The sequence below is a fragment of the Eptatretus burgeri genome, chromosome 14 (genome assembly GCF_056783735.1).
Source record: "Eptatretus burgeri isolate ZD-2024b chromosome 14, Ebu_testis_v1, whole genome shotgun sequence".
NCBI lineage: Eukaryota > Metazoa > Chordata > Myxini > Myxiniformes > Myxinidae > Eptatretus > Eptatretus burgeri.
The window spans coordinates 74,134,953-74,151,404 of NC_140974.1; the positions used below are offsets into that span (position 1 = coordinate 74,134,953).

Sequence of the window (16,452 nt, forward strand, 5' to 3'; positions counted from 1 at the left end):
CAGAATCAAATGGCCCGCTCGGTCTCCACGCCACCTGCAGTTGGGCAGCCTCCACTGGAAACGCCTCCTGCTGCTCCTGGAGTACAGTCAACATTGTTATCTCAGCCAATGGTGTCCCTCACGCCACTCAACATGCAGGGATATGCCGCAACACATAATACACCGACTCCAAAGGTATGCTTGGTCCATATGACGCATGAAAATTAATAAAGAAAATAATAATTAGGGTACCCTGTGAGTACAGGGTACCCTATTGTTTTTCTTCTGTTTATTTATTCTTTATTCTTTATTATTTTTTATTCTTTATTATTATTATTCTTCCGCCGGCATTTCGCGGACTTTTTCGCTTTAAAAATCATTTTCTCTGGGATGCTAAATCCGATCGACACAAAATTTTCACCATAATATTGTTGCGGATTCGCGCCCGCCGGCGTGCTGACGGCCACGTAACTCGAATCGCGGCACGTCGCCCACCGGACGGACAATCCAGTCGTGACCCTCTCGGACTAACGCCGGGAACCAGTCACGGGTGGACCTTTCGGTCTCACCGCGATCGAGCCAATCAGCCCCCGCGTGGGATAGGGTTGCTCGCCAAATTCGACCTACCTAAGTACCCACGCGGAGGGTAGACCGGGCGATCGCACCTCGCCGCAGGTCGACTTCGGACACGGGCCACTTAAGTGACCCGTTCCGTACTATCAGAATAACCGAGCGGTGTTATCGTCGACCTCGACGGTTCGATTAATTATCGGGCGTACTCAGCCCACTACCAACCCTTTACGTGAAGCAAGATGAGGGTTCAATGGGAGAAATGACGAAGCGAAGCGGGAAACAGTTCAACAATAAAGCACATTTATTCGCGGCACACGGGAAACACACATTCAATTCCACCAAAAGCACACAAAAAAAACACAATTCCATTTACACAAAAAGCAAATATAAAAGCGAAAACACAATGCAGAGCTAATACCGACTACCGAGCACACGGCAACACTTATACAATTCTACTTCACAGACGGCGCCGACAACACATACCCAAAACCAAGGAAAAGAAATACCCTCAAGGATGAGGCGGGCCTGAGGCCGAGACCGGGTCGCGCCTACCCGTCTGGTGATGAGACGCGGAGCGGCGATGGCGCCCCAACTCCGCGGACCTCGCGGACAGTGTCTGGCAGGGGGTGGGAAAGGGGCCCCCTTGGTCGCACTATCTCAGCGCGGGGGGAAACAGGAGGGGGTTGCTGATGCTCGGGGTATAGAGGATCTTTATTATCCCTGGTGTGCGTCTCCACCTCGGCCAGGTCGCGCTGCCGGCCTCCCTCGGGCGTGCAGCTCCCGGCACCGACGCGAGCACCCCCTCGTCTGCCTTCGCCGCTGCCGCCTCTCCGCCTCTGGACTCTCCGACTCTGGACTCTTCTTTGGACTCTCCTCTTGGACTCTTCTTTGGACTCTCCCGTTGGACTCTTCTTTGGACTCTCCCGTTGGACTCTGACTGACGAACACGGTCCTTTTATCCCCCCGTAGCTTTGCCTTTGACCCCCTCCCTTTGACCTTTCACCTCGCTCCCCATTGGCCCGAGAAAAAGTGGGCGTGAAGGCTTTTTGATCCACAAATTTGCATATATCGATCGTCCTGGAGGCGGGGCCAAATCGTCCCTCGCTCACCGATTGGACGGCAAGAAGTGGGCGTGTGTCGTTTTTGATCCGTTTTTGAAGCACAAAATCCGTGATTTTGTACACGCTGTTCGACGCGCGCCCTGCACGAGTCCAACACCGGTACCCACAGCGGGGCAAGAACGGTGGCGATGCTACGGTTGCGAGGTGTGACGTGAAGGTCGTGGCGGTTGTGGTGAAGCGGCGTTGTGGTTGGTGGTTGATGTTGTGGTTGTGGTGGTAATCATGGCGGTTGGTCCAAAATAAAGATAGTAAAAGAAAAACGGCTATCCTGAAGAGTCGCAGCTCGCATAAATGACATGTATTCCCACTAGACAACGGGTTTGGGCCTAACTACACATATACTTGCCGAGATACCTCACCTAAGGGACCTGAATGGTGGTTTGCGAATTTGGTAACCACAACACTACCCCCTCCCCTTTTTACAGACTCGTCCCGAGTCGTCAAATTTTCGTGTGCCATCATGTGTAGTTTTCCCCTAGTACATTTTACCTACGGATCCCTGAGTGCGACATTCATGGTATTCGTGTCCCCAAAATAAATAACCTAAGGGCTGCGTAACTACCTAAACAAACTCACTCACACGGACGACTTAAATAAAATTGCCGGCGCTAAGACAAACATGCCGGGGGCGCACTCATATTTACAGTACATCTTAACCTTAACTTACAAATTTTACACTAAACCATGGCCCAGGATCATTGAACTCTGCAAAGAAAAGCAGTTAGCAGGGAGCCAGGCTGCCCACATGCAGTCTCTGGCTCAAACAATGCAGGTGACAGGGAACGTGGCTGGCTGCTCACACACAGTCCAAGGCCTTCCCTTTTGAACTGAACGCAGTGAACCACAACGGTGCATGGGCTGCACAAACGCAGTCTCCGTGCCAGCTCAAGTGGCACACGCAATGAACACAACGAATGGATGGATGAATGGATGGACCGAATGCAGTGAACCACAACGGTGCATGGGCTGCACAAATGCAGTCTCCGTGCCAGCTCAAGTGGCACACGCAATGAGCACAACGAATGGATGGATGAACACAAACACGGTGCACGGGCCGCCACTGCAGGCCCATGTTGTAGCTGCCAACAGGGCAGTTCTTGCAGCTTGCAAACTGTTGCCTTGCGGATCCTGGCGCACATGGAAATGAACAGGGGGGGGGGGCAAAGCAAAAATTGAACGGGGCTGGTGAACCTGGGCAGTGGGCATGGCATGGCAAAGGCAGCAGGCAAACACAGCCCGCAGAAGAAGGCCGCTGCAGGCAAACTCAGCCCGCAGAACCAGGCCGTTGCAGGCAAACACAGCCGGCAGATGAACTGGCCGGCACAGGCCTTGCAGCACAGCAGCTGCAGATGAAGCTGGCCAGCCTTTGCCGTTCAGTGGAGGTTGGTGGAGGGAGTGCGGTGGTGCTGGCCACTTGGAAGGCGGGCTCGGACCTACCTACCTGTCTCCCTCCCAACCTATCGCCTTTGCCTGTCACTGTACATACCCACTCCCTTAATTTGTGAAAAACCAATTTAGCCCCAACTTATTTTTTTTTTGTTGTTTTTATTTTTACTTCCCCACTATAAATCGTCCCCTAACCCCCTTTATCGTCTTTGTTCGGCTAACCTATCCTGTCACCTAGCCTACTCCCAACCCCCACGTTCCCTTCCCGGAGGGGAATAAGGGAGAGCTAACGTCCTGTGTCGAGGCCCAACGAAGCCTCAGAATGGCCTCCCCAGAGTTCAGCGATCTTAACACCAAGTGGGTCCAGCGGCCCACAACGACAGCGAGGGGATGGATGGTGCGGAGGGGTACATCTCCTAATCTACCCTAACCATTTAACTGTTAAACTACCCCGGGGCTTTCAACAAGCGCCTCTCGCTTAAACTATTGGTTCTAACAACCCAGATTCCCGTCGCCTGTGTTGGTGTCCTTACAATTTCGGGCCTCGCCCCCCAATTTTCTCTCCGTGCCCTCACACGGTCTCCTGGCTGGGACACGTGGCTCCCTTTGGCAGGCACGACCCTCTGCCGATTCTCCCGCTATGGCACACCCGGGCACTACACTGCCTCCGAGCCTACCAGCTCCCTAACACCGGGGAGTGCCCCCCATGGCACCTCCCCTGAAACGCACACGTGGCAGGCCGTCCTCCCGGGCCCCTTTCCGAGGGTCACCCGTGCCCACAACACTGCCCACGCGGCTAATGGCGCCCCGGGCCCCCGCACCAAGCAGGCGCACCCGTGCCCACTACGCTATCCCGGCCCCCCATGGGCCCTTGGCCTACCACGGCCGACTGAAATCACGGGGAGATTTCAGAACAATATTCGGGACAGGTAGGCGATATAAATTTGTTAATTTCGAATTGATGTCACATTGTTTGGCCGTCATGTTGGATTTAAGAAAAATATTAAATAATGTTTTCTCTGGAACCGCTTAACCTAACGAATTGAAAATTTGCAATTATCATCTACCATGGTGTATGCACGCATGGTAAAAATGATGATGTCACACGTCACATAGTTTGGCGGCCATCTTGGATAGAAAAACGCACCTTTACCGATTAACACGAAACTTCACAAACGTGTTCCAATACCCAGTTGGAAGCAGAATATAAATTTGTGATGTCATAGGTCACATGGTTTGTCAGCCATCTTGGATTGAAAAATAATAACTTTAAACGTCTTTTTCTCTGAAACGGCTGAACAGATCCAGGCGAAACTCCACCACTATGACCGCCTCTCCATGACGAATAAAAAGTTCTCACCCCTTTTTGAGGTACGACACAACGTTTGGCAGCCATAGTGGATTGAAGGAAAAATATTAATTAATGTGTACTCTGGAACTACTGTATCAATAAATGTGAATCATCAAAGATGTGATGGAAAATTCATGTGGAATGAAGGTTTGAAATTTCAACGGGATCGGGCCCAGGGTTTGGTGGCCATGTTGGATTTAAGAATAATATTAAATAATGTTTTCTCTGGAACTGCCTAACCTGTCGAAGCGAAAATTTGCAATTGTTATCTACCATCGTGTGTGCACACGTAAAAATTATGGCGTCATAAGTCGCATGGTTTGGCCGCCATCTTGGATTGAAGGATAAATATTAATTAATGTTTACTCTGGAACCGCTGTGTCTATATATGCGAAACTTCACATTTATCATTGAGGCGACATGTGAAACAAAAGTTTAAAATTTCAACCTGATTGGTCACGTGGTTTGGCAGCCAGAATTATTTAATTATTTGAATCTGGTAGCCAGTAATAACGAAATGGAACGCTTTGTGCTGCCCAGTTCATTGCTCTTCAGTCCCATGCCGTATCGAAGCAGGCCTGTGTTTGTATCACTCTTAAATAATGTTTTCTCTGGAAACACTTACCCGATCAAAGCGAAACTTTGCGACTGTCATCTGCAGAAAGTCCCATGTTGTATCAAAGGCGGACGTGTGGGTACCCGGTCATCACTGCCAGCAGTTATAAAGTGGCAGTTCTAGTTATTATTATTTTCTTTTCAAAGAAATTGTCATGAATGTCCTGTCACACCAACTTTAAGTGAAAAGTAGTGGGAAACAAAGTCTATACAAAAAAAAGATTGCAAGGGAGTTTCTCTGTGAAAAGCTCGGTGTTCTGCTGACTAAGATTTGATTGCATCGTTTCGTTGCGGATTTCGACAGTGAATTTTGGAGGAGGAATCTCATCCTTTGTAGAAGTTGTAAGTTTGGCTGGCATTGAGGTTTCAGCTTTTTTATGTCGGTAATTGAGTGCAAAGATTTGTCACCCATATTTTATCGACATATTCTTGAAACCCAGTTGAAGATCGAGTGTCTCGTTCCCTGTTGCAAAAACAACTTGAACTCATTGGAACGTCAGTGCCATACAAGAGCACTACTTTCTTTATTTTACACGGAGATTTCCCCCTAAAATGCCCCTAACTTTTAGGGGCCATTAGATGGTACCGATGGTCTCAAAGATGCTGCCATTAGATGGTATCGCCGGCACCCCAAATTGTTCGGGGAATTTACTTTCCCCTAGGTAAACTCCTGTTTGTCTGAAGTCAAGTCCTGTGTTGTCTGCTGTCTGTCTGTCTGTGCGTGCATGTGTGTCTGCGTGTGTGTGAACATGTGCTTATGTGGGTTCATGCGTTCTTGTGCGTGCATGCTTGTGGTCGGTGTGCATGAATATCTGGGATGAGTTGTCCCCTGCCTCAACACGTGTGTTGCACTCTTTTTACCTCCGCCACTGAAGGTTGCCGGAGGTTGTGTGTTCACACCTGTTTGTCTGTCTGTCTCTATCTTTCTGTCTGTCTTTCTGTGAGCACGATATCTCACATAGTAGTCGGATCCGGATCCAGATCTTCACAAAAAATCTAATCAGTTCGTCCTTGTCACACACCCAACCTGCCCACCAAATTTCTTCCAAATCTGTCCACAACCTTTTGAGATATCCTGCACACAAACAGAAAAACAGGGGTGAAAACATAACCTCCTTCCACCTTCGGTGGTGGAGGAAAAAAGCAATTGGCATTTTCCTTAAAACAACCACTGGGGCAAAGAAAAATGCGACTGCTTGTACGGTGCTCGGGTGCTGAGGGTCAAAAGATAAAACCTACTGTACCTACTTCCTGGTACATCTTGACGTCATGCGCTCCATTGTTCCGGGTGTCGACGAGTGCATAAAAGCTTTTTCAATCATTGGCAGTATTTAACGATTGTATCGACCTTTCTTCGATTTGTTAGTGAAGTAACCAATTTTATTTTTTCGTCCAGATTTTTTTGTTTTGGGTCGACCGGTGTGTTCAAAATTCCAATCCCAGTATATCAATGTGAAAATTTAACCAGTAAAACCGAGGGTAGTTCCCGAACCCACGATCTGGCCGCTGATCCTGTAAGCTGATCAACAGCAGCTAATTCCATGGCACGGCGGGTTGCAAAGGAACCGTCACACCACATCGTCCAAGACGTTTAATTCAGGCAGGGTCCAACGTTTAAATCCGCTTTACCTTTCCGGCGAATTAAGCCTCCCTCCGATGGAGTTGCCATGCTCTCAACGCTCCATTGTTATTAATCAAGCGGCCAAGTAAGTGTAACGTTGCCTAATGGTTGACCATAACGAAACTGTAGGGTTGAAATCCCTGTTACTATTCACACCCAATGTTCTAAAGGCGCTGTCACACCTTGACGTTTTAGCCAGCAATGGCAACGTATAAAACTGTATGTAAAACGTTGGCGTACGCTGAAGTTTTGAGTTTTTTTTTTAAAGTTTTGGTCGTATTCATAACGTGTTGGTCGTATGCATAACATATTAGTAACGGACACAGAACGTTTCGTTGTCTTATAGATAACTTATACCAACGAATGCTTAGCCTGTTGTTGGCGTTCACAACCTATGCCCAACGAGAGTTTAACTTTGGCATTGCGCGCTGCACGTATCGCCGACGAACTCGTAGCATTCTCGGTTAAAAAGCTGCCGCACGCCGATTTAAATCATAACCGCCTGAAAATTGGAAGTGTCAACATCGCAGTCACACCTTGACGATTTAGCCAGCGTATGCCGACCAATGAAAAATGTGTTTAAAGCGCTGGCACACGTCGAATACGGTATGGGTAAGTTGTGTATACGTTAGGAGCACGCTGAAAAACAATGAAGTACGCTGGCATATTACGTGGTACGTCTAGTACGTCGTGAAATTTCAAGCATGCTGAAAATTTTACGACGTACTCGATGTATGGCTCACAAGTTCCGCATACGCTGGCATAAGCTCTTGGCACGCTCCGCGATCGTTGTCGCACGTTGGACACACGTTACTTGTAAGTTACTCATAAGTCGAAACACGTCGAGGTAATGTTTAGCATTCCCGAAACTTAATTTTTAACCTATGAGTAGCGTGCTTTGAACCCATGTGTGACGTATCTCAAATGCACATTGTCGTATGTGGACGAATTTGATTGACGTCTTCCGGACGACCACAGAACTTACTGAACGTGTTTCTAACTTGCATCTACCGTATAATGGCGATTTGGCAGCGTTTAGGGGAATTGGTATATACAAATGGGCTTCACAAGAGGAACCCGTCAGTGTTCCAGACTCCATATTGAGTAGATGTCAATGTCAGTAGTATCAGTCGTAGTAGTATTAGGTGAGTGTGTCAGTCGTCGTAGTAGTAGTAGTAGTAGTAGTAGTAGGTCCATGTCAGTAGTAGTAGGTGAGCATGATGGGGAGGGTGTGGGTGATGATTGATCCTCGTTGCGTCCACGAATAGGAGACTACTTTGCACCATTGTTCGATGTTCTTTTCGGCTAATTTTTTTTCTCATTCCCACGATGAACTATTTTTTTGTTTCAGTTTTTAAAGTATTCAAAACGACTTGGACAAATGCATGATGTACTAGTAATGAACACAGAACGCTTCGATAACTTGTAGATAAGTTATACCAACAATTGATTAGCGGCGGCCACGTTTACAGCGGCCACAACCTATGCCCAACGATAGTCTAACGTATGCATAGCGTGGCAGCGTATCGTCGACGATAACGTGAGGTTTTCTATTCATCGGCTGCAACTTCACTTTTAATAAACGGCTGTCACTCGGCTATTGTTTTTGGACGCTGGTGCTCGGCAATTGAAATCATTTCCATTGAATGAGTTAAATCGCTTCCACTCGACTATTGAAATGATTTACACTGAACGATTTTAATAAATGCCTGTCACTCGCCTATTGTTTTTGGACGCTGGTGCTCGGCAATTGAAATCGTTTTCATTGAACGAGTTAAATAGCTTCCACAGCACTGCAGTCACGGCACCAACAGCAGCAGGCTCAGTGCCATCCTCATGCCAGGCTAAAGCGGATCCCTGTAGAAGGTGTACTGCTTGGTTATCCTTGGACCCATTCTGGCTAGCAGCTCGTCGAACATCGCTGGGGGCATTCGCAGGAAGTTGATGAAAGATGCATGGTCCTCGTTCCTGAGTTCCACCACGAGCTGGTCATATATGCCGTAATGGCGCCGCCTCCCGATCCATGGTCTGACCCAGTTCCTTCTCCGTTCACGTCTTCTCCCGGCTCTATTGGCACGCAACTGGTGCAGTGTCAACTCGATGAGGTCATGTTGATGTTGGAGGACAGGTAGGTATTGTCGTCTCATCCTTGCCGTATCCTCCATCTCTCGGAATGACATGGACATGTACTCACCACGAAGTCTAAAAAAAAGACTGGTTCCTCCTGTGAAGCCCCTTTTTATATACCAATTCCGCTAATCACTGCCAATACGCCATTATACGGTATATGTAAGTTAGAAACGTGTTCAGTAAGTTCTGTGGTCATCCTGAAGACGTCAAATACGTCTACATACGTATTTTTGCGAAGGACATGCTTTACAAATAATTCCCAAGCATGTTACTCATAGGTTATAAATAAGTCACGGGTACCCTAAACATTACTTTGACGTGTTTCGACGTATGAGGAACTTTCAAGTAACGTGTTGCGACGTGTGAACAACGTTCGTGTAGCGTGCTTACAAAACGTTACTCATCGGTTAGAAATAAGTTTCGGGTACGCTAAACATTACCTCGACGTGTTTCGACTTATGAGTAACTTACAAGTAACGTGTGTCGACGTGTGTCAACGATCGCATAACGTGCCGACAACTTATGGCCAGCGTAGCGGAACGTGTGAGTAATACGCCGGCATACGTCGTAAAATTTCAAGCATGCAAAAATTTGAGGACAACCCAAAAGTACAACGTTTAAAGCCAGCGTACTACGATGTATGGCAGTGTTTTTCAGCGTGCTCTTAACGTATACGAAACGTACCCATAACGTATTCGACGTGTGCCAGCGTTTTAGACAAATTTTTCATAAATGGGCATACGCTGGCTTAATCGTCAAGGTGTGACACCGGCTTAACCAGTGGAAACTGATAATCGGGCAGTTGGAGAAATGGTTGTAATGTCAACAAGAAGCACGTATTTACAAGCAGTGTCACAGAAGAAAAGCTCTTACCCTTACCACAGAAGCCCAATCTTATTCAATCACTTATTCACAGTTTCTACAACACAAGCTCCTCAGTCTTCCGGGGAAACGAGGTTTGGAAGAGGGACAGAGAGAAGAAAAACGTTTGAGGCGTGTTTGTGGCTTCTCGCTCACCGGACGCAAGCCGGCAGGCTTACATTGGTCCCAACAAATGAGAGGGGAGGGGAAGAAAGGAGAGAAGGGTAGGGAGTGTGATGCGACTTGTCGGGAGAGGTGCAAGTGGTGGATGCGTGTGGCTTCGAGGAAGCAGCGTGAAGTGCGAGTCAGTAAGCCAACCCTGAAAAGGACAAGGGCCTTTGATGCTCTATGCATTCAAAGGGACTGAAGTAGATGTCGGGAAAGCCAGAGAAAGGTAGCGTGAATCGGTGTGTTGTGGCTAGCACATCTGGGAATTATCCGCGGGTTGACTCTGTTCCCGGCTCGGAACCTCACTCGCTCACACATTCCACCAGCCCTCTGGTCACCAGCTCACTTGTGTCATATTCCAGATGCGACAACAACCCCGATCTGCTCAAATCTCCTGACTTACAAATCCCAAGGAGAGGTGTGACTTGTGGACTGAGCAAACCCCCTCCCTGTTCTCCTGAGCACTGTCTTGGTGTTTTGGAGGTCTGTCTTGCTGTCATTGGAACCTGCCAGAGCTCTGTCTCCCCCTTAGTGGCCTGCCCTGTATACAGGTAAAGTGCATTGCTTGCACCCAGGATTTCCTGCGTTGCCCATGTCCACAATGTGGCATTGACCTTGAGGTTGCTGTTGATGTTGCTGCTGGGATTTGATAAGCTTCCTTTGCCCAGCAGAGCGCAGTCCTTTCTGGCGCATGTTGAGCCATTTTCCCTGGTAGATCGCTGGCTTTGTGGTATTTGACTGTGCTGTTTTGGCTTGATTTGTGTGTTGCAAAGCATATTGTAAGGTGCATGCGTGTTGCAAAGTGTGTTGAAATGCATTGTGGAGGTGCAACTGAGATGGAGAGAGACAGATAGAGAAGAAAGGGGTCATAATGTCGTTCAAATCCAACTCAAGTACAACGCATATTCCCTTTCCACTGATATGAGGGGGGAGGGGTGGCCAATTTTAGCTACACAATATACTGTGGAGATAACTCCAGAAGTGATTCTTCATTTGTGTTGTATGTGCTTCCTTGGGGTCTCCAAAAACCGTCATAATATGGTGCTGAGCAGCATGTAGCATATGTGCTAATCTTCCAGGAAACGTCTTGTACTGCCATACCATGTTGAGACTTTAACTTAGCAGTTAAAGACTCCATCAAATATCACCAGGTGGCACTAGGCTACATTGAGCTTGTTGTCACTGTGTGTGCATACTGTCACTCATGTTACCAAATATAGCCCCTCATACTCTGTGTACATACTGTTACTCACATTACCAAATCTAATCCCTCATACTCTGTGCTGTGTACATACTGTCACTCACGTTACCAAATCTAGTCCCTCATACTCTGTGGTGTAGGGACTGTATGGGTACAATTATTTTTCACGAGATTGTACCAACAGTTCGGAGGAGGAATAATAAGCATCGTACTTTTCTGAACTAGGATTCAAGAGAGAGAGAGAAAAAAAATGATTTCATCGTTACTTACGATACAAGACCAAGACCAGTCTGTTCTCTGGCCGCAGTGAGCGAGGATGGTAACAACGACAGAGAAGTAAACCTTTGATTTTGTAATATCAGTACCTGTTGAATGAAGAAATATTATACCTTTCCTGGCTTCATTTCACTAATAAGGGAAAAAAGGTGGTGCCTGGTTTACTCTTATTATCAGAGACAAAAACCAACTGTTTTTTTCAGTTATGTAAAATGGTACCGTTCCTGACATTCTACAACTATCCAAGTGAAATAAATTGATAGGTTACTCTTCATCTTTATGATTCCAACCTCAAATTATCTCAGTAATGTTTGAAGTTTTCGCTCCATATCCAAAGTTGCATGGAATTGCCCTTTCAGTCTAATTAGTGCCAAGTTGTGCTGATTGGATGAGCAATTTGAAATAGAGTGTATCTGAAGAAACTAAACGACTGAAGTTGTAAAACGGCCTTCAGTTTTGACTACATTGGTCAAGCCATTTTTTTTTTTAGACATGGTGAAAAAGACAATGGTCAGACAGTAGATGTTTCCCTTTACATTCATTCACAGAAGTGTCACAATATAAAAATGTTTTTTTTTTTTTGTTTTTTTTTTGTTTTGTTTTTTTCAGATCGAGGCTCTTGGAAGAGCTGAACAGCAAAAGGGTGAGGAAGACACAGCGATGGAGCAGAGCGAGTTGGCATACAAGGAAGTATGGAGAAGTGGAGAAGGAATAAACACAGGCAGCATAAGTATGGTCGTACATACAGGACAAGAGAACCAGGTGGGCTGAGTCGACAAAGAACATGTAAGCAGACAGAACTAGAAGGGCACTCGGTAGAGCGCATACCTTTGCCAGGCTGATTAGTTTACGTTTTGTATCCCGCCGAGAGGCCGGATGGGACCTGAACTAAAATTGAATCGGCTAGTTCTTGTTTCCTAACTGGGGTCCGTCGATTATAATGATATGTCGATATAATTTTCCATATCGATATACTGGTATACCGAAAAAAAAAAAAAAACCAAAAAAAAAAAACCCAGTACATCACCAACAAATCGAAGAAAGGTGTTTCCAATGTTTAAATACCATACATGATTTGAAAAGCTTTGCACTGGGCGTCTCGGCGAAACATGGAACAGGAACAGTGAAACGTATGACGTCAAGACGCACCAGGAAGTAAGTCCAGTTGGATTTAACTTTTAAACCTCAGCATCCGAGTTCATCAGCTCCACACAAGCGATCGTGTTTTTCTTTGCCCTTGTGGCTGGTTTTAAAGGAATTGCCAATTGGTAAGAGATATGAATCGGATGTGCTTTGGAGAAACCCTGTGTCGAGTCGGTGATCCGTGATAGCGATACCGGTATTCAAGTGATACCCGTATGAAAGAGATACCGGTATAAACTAGTTCCTGTTCCTTGAATATGATGTGTTCGATCTGCATGTAGAAGAGACTTCCTGTTCCCACCCGTTGTTTAGAGGGATGGGGGAGGGAAATGGCGTTAAGTTTAGCGTGTTTCATTCCCTGAGGAATGTCCCGGTCCCCCGAGTCTCGACTCTCCAACTCCTGTCTTTTCGTCAAGCAATCCATCTTTAATCCCTGTGTCCTTCATCTATCAATCCATCTTTCAACCCTTCTTTAACTCCAGCTTCCCATCCATCGCGGTTCCTCACCCTTTAATTTCCAAAAAGTAACTCACGAACTCAGTCCTCACGATCCTGCCCTTTTTACCTTTCAAACCCCGCAATTCCCATGGGAAATGGAAGCGATAGTCATGCCGGTACGATGATAGCGATGGATTCCGACCTGTGTCGATTACCAATACTGATCATGCTTTCAAACAAAATCATTTTTAATACAAGTTGAAGTTGAAAGTAAAATAACCATTTTCATCATGGGGGGGGGGGGGGGGGTTGGAACCTGTGGAAAAAAAACGTTATTTAATGATTATTGTTTAATAACGTCGATATGCTGGTATGACCCCACTTGTATATCGACATTGAAAACAAAATCTACACTGATGGAACCTTCACCTCACGAACTCACCCACCAAGTTTCGTCTGAATCCGTTCACAACTTTTAAAGATATTTTGCCATGTGTCATCTTTGGCCCAATCTCCCAATGGTGAAGAATCACTTAAAAATAATTCTCAGAATCGGATCTTCACCAAACAAAATCCAATCATTTCATCCTTGCTACATACCCAAGCTCTCCACAAGATTTTGTCCAAATCCGTCCACAACCTTTTGATATATTTTGTGCACTAAGAAATAAACAGACGGGTGAAAACAACCTCCGTCCACCTTCGGTGGCAGAGGTAAAACGATGAAAAAGTAAACATGGACAAGTGGGGTCGACAGGAAAGGATAGCTGGTAAGAAAAGCCATAGATAAGTTTGGGAATGGGAATTCGGGATAACACAAGATGGGGATGGTCTGCCCTTTTAAGAGTGGAGAAAAGAACTTGATTGGACAGACATGGAGGCATTTCCACAGTCAAATTATGAGGGTGGGACAAATGAGCAGTTAGCTTGGATTTGAGGACCGTGATTAAACTTGGGTTGCTTGCTGAGTGAGTGCAATCTGGTCGGGACCATGAAAGACAAATTGCTGAAAGGACAGGTGTGATCAGAAATGAGGCGATAGACAATTGCAAGGCCATCCTGACTGCTGTGGGAGAGGCAGTCCTTGCCCCTATCCTTCTGTTGACTAAATCCAATTGGTCTCAGCACCTTGGATTTCACTGCTTCCAGGATTACAAGGTGAGATTCGGTGACACCAGCCTTCAGTGGACATCCATACTTCATGGCACTGTGGAACAAAGCTTTGTTTGTTTACTGTTAGGATTTGTTTGTATGTACGCAACTGAGAGCAGCTGGGAACTGACAGCATTGCAGAGCAATTTAAGGTGCTGCTTCGCTCCTGGATGGCAGTATGGATATGTGATGGTCCCAGTAAAGGTCTTGGTGGATTGTTGAAGGATTTCTGAAGATTGCACCCATGCCAGAGGTTGAATGCAGAAGTAAACTGGAGGATTATTATCTATCGGTACGTGATATTTTTTTTGTTGCGACAAAGTGTGTGGGATTTTGAGACATTGAATGATAAATTCAGGTGATTAACCAGCTTCCTTATTTCTTCAAAGCAGCAGACAACCCTGCCCTGCTCACCAAACACACTTCCTATGGTATCCAAGGACATCTCCACTTGTGACTCGCAGACTTCCTCTCTTGTCACAGCCAACGTGTGGCCTTTAATGGAGTTTCTTTCAACCCCTCTTCCTGTCCAGGCTGGAGTTCCTCAAGGCAGTGTTTTTGGCACTGTTATTTTTCTTTTTTTCATCAATGATCTCTCCGACTCTCTGGAAAATCCTCTTTATCTCTTTGCTGATGACTCCACCCTCTGCCGTACCATCTTGTCACACCTCGGATCGGCAAGCATTAGCTTCTTCACTCTCCAGATCAGGATAAAATCGCAAACTGGTGCAACACGTGGAACATGTCTTTGAATCCCAAGAAATCTCACACTCTCACTATGTCTCTCTGAAAGGACCGTCTGGAACCCCCCCCCCCATCTAATTTTTCAACAATTTCCTTGAAGTCTTTTCATTCAACCTTCTGGGTCTCACTATCTGCCATGACCTTTCCTGGGAAAGCCACATTTACCATCTACCATCTACCATCCACTCAAGGAGAAGAAGCTGGATATCATCCATCCATTGGGACCATACTCTGTACAGAGCGTTGGTGATGGCTTGATAGAAAGTTTACTGATCAGGGCTGGGTGACTGATGGTGGTGAATGCCAAGATGTCCAATCAGTCTGTTCTGACCTCAGGTTTGAGATTCAGTGTCCATCCATTGCTGACCGAGTAAAATGATTTGAGGTTAAATGTCCAGGATGAAACCCAGATCGGTATCTGATATTTAAGAATTAGAGAAAAGGTCTAAGAATTGAGGTCTGCTGAGATTATTGGTTCCATGAACTTGCTGATTATGGGAAGAAAGCTGACTGGTCTTGAGTTCAAAGGATCTTTCTTGGCACCCTTCTGATGGATAGTAATTGTATACTTCTTAAGCTTAAAGGGGAACTCAGACGCTCAGACCACCTTGATGCAAATCTATCCCTGATACCCCACAAAATAGATATGATGTCTTCTTCCAAAGTATAAAGTAGGTAATTTTGTTTATAAAAGTCAAAATCTTCTTCAGATTAGCTGTGGTATCGCATCAAGAAGTCGACCATCATATCCGTACTGTATCGGGATATGGTACGATTTATCGCCAATTCGGACATCGCGGTACGATTTAACTCAAATTGCGAATAATTTTAGATTTTCCGCAAATGTGCTGAGTCTATGTGTCCTTGGTACTTCCATAGTAATACAAACCGAGATGGTGTCATGCTACACCAAAGGCCGAAAGACCCAATAATATAAGCCTACCAGAAATTAGATTCGGTTTGTCTGAATTACCAGCGTGGATCGGGCCTACAAAATGTTCAGTTTTGTGCTCTGAACATTTTACAGAGCACTGTTATGAAACAACAGAGATGGCCAGATGTGGTTATCCACCACTATTGAGAGAGGATGCCATCCCCACGATTAAACAGAAGAAACAGCCGTCGCTCAAAACTGTAGCACCATCTCTACCCAGCTACCGGGACATATACACGGACAATTTGAGTGAAACACCTGTTGCCTTTGCCCGGCAGTTACCACAAGAGCACCTGAAAACAATTGTCTATTATCAACACAAATTTCTACAAATCAAATGAACTCACATCAATTTATAGTGCAGATAAAGTGTTCTGGCCCAGGGTGCGGGGCTCGATAACTCTGCGGTCCAACGGGCTGAAATTCTTACACAGCCGTAGCTGCTTGATATATAATACCAGCCTAACAGGGTTACGCTTCGATGTTGCCACGATACCTTTCTATTGGTATGTGCAACCTAACTAGAGGCCACGCCCTCGACGCCGCACGTGCTGATCTTCTGCCGAGCGGAACAGATGGGTGCAGCACCGGCTAACAGAGTTAATCATGTGGGGTCCAACTTCCTGTCTAACTACACTTGTGCACTGTGTGCACTGTCAGACCAATGAAGGAAAGGACAACCGAGACAGATTGGAAATAACCCACAAATATTTATCGCACGCACGCACGCACGCACGCACGCACGCACGCACGCACGCA

At 46.2% G+C, this 16,452-nt stretch overlaps 1 protein-coding gene across 7 annotated transcripts in view; it reads left to right on the plus strand.

The window, feature by feature from the left end:
* LOC147013632 (homeotic protein female sterile-like) overlaps window positions 1-16,452 on the plus strand; it is a 174,560-nt gene that overhangs the window by 25,870 nt on the left and 132,238 nt on the right. For 4 of the 7 annotated variants that reach the window (XR_015051393.1, XR_015051392.1, XM_085855621.1 and 1 more), the window contains exons 6-8: window positions 4-174; window positions 11,232-11,342; window positions 11,892-12,044. Coding sequence is in view for 5 of the 7 variants with exons in the window: in XM_085855621.1 (XP_085711747.1) it covers window positions 4-174; window positions 11,232-11,342; window positions 11,892-12,044 (435 nt within the window). In the remaining 2 variants the exon portion in view is untranslated. The remainder of the gene's footprint in view (window positions 1-3; window positions 175-11,231; window positions 11,343-11,891; window positions 12,045-16,452) is intronic. The other 3 variants (XM_085855619.1, XM_085855618.1, XM_085855620.1) reach the window with 3 other exon arrangements.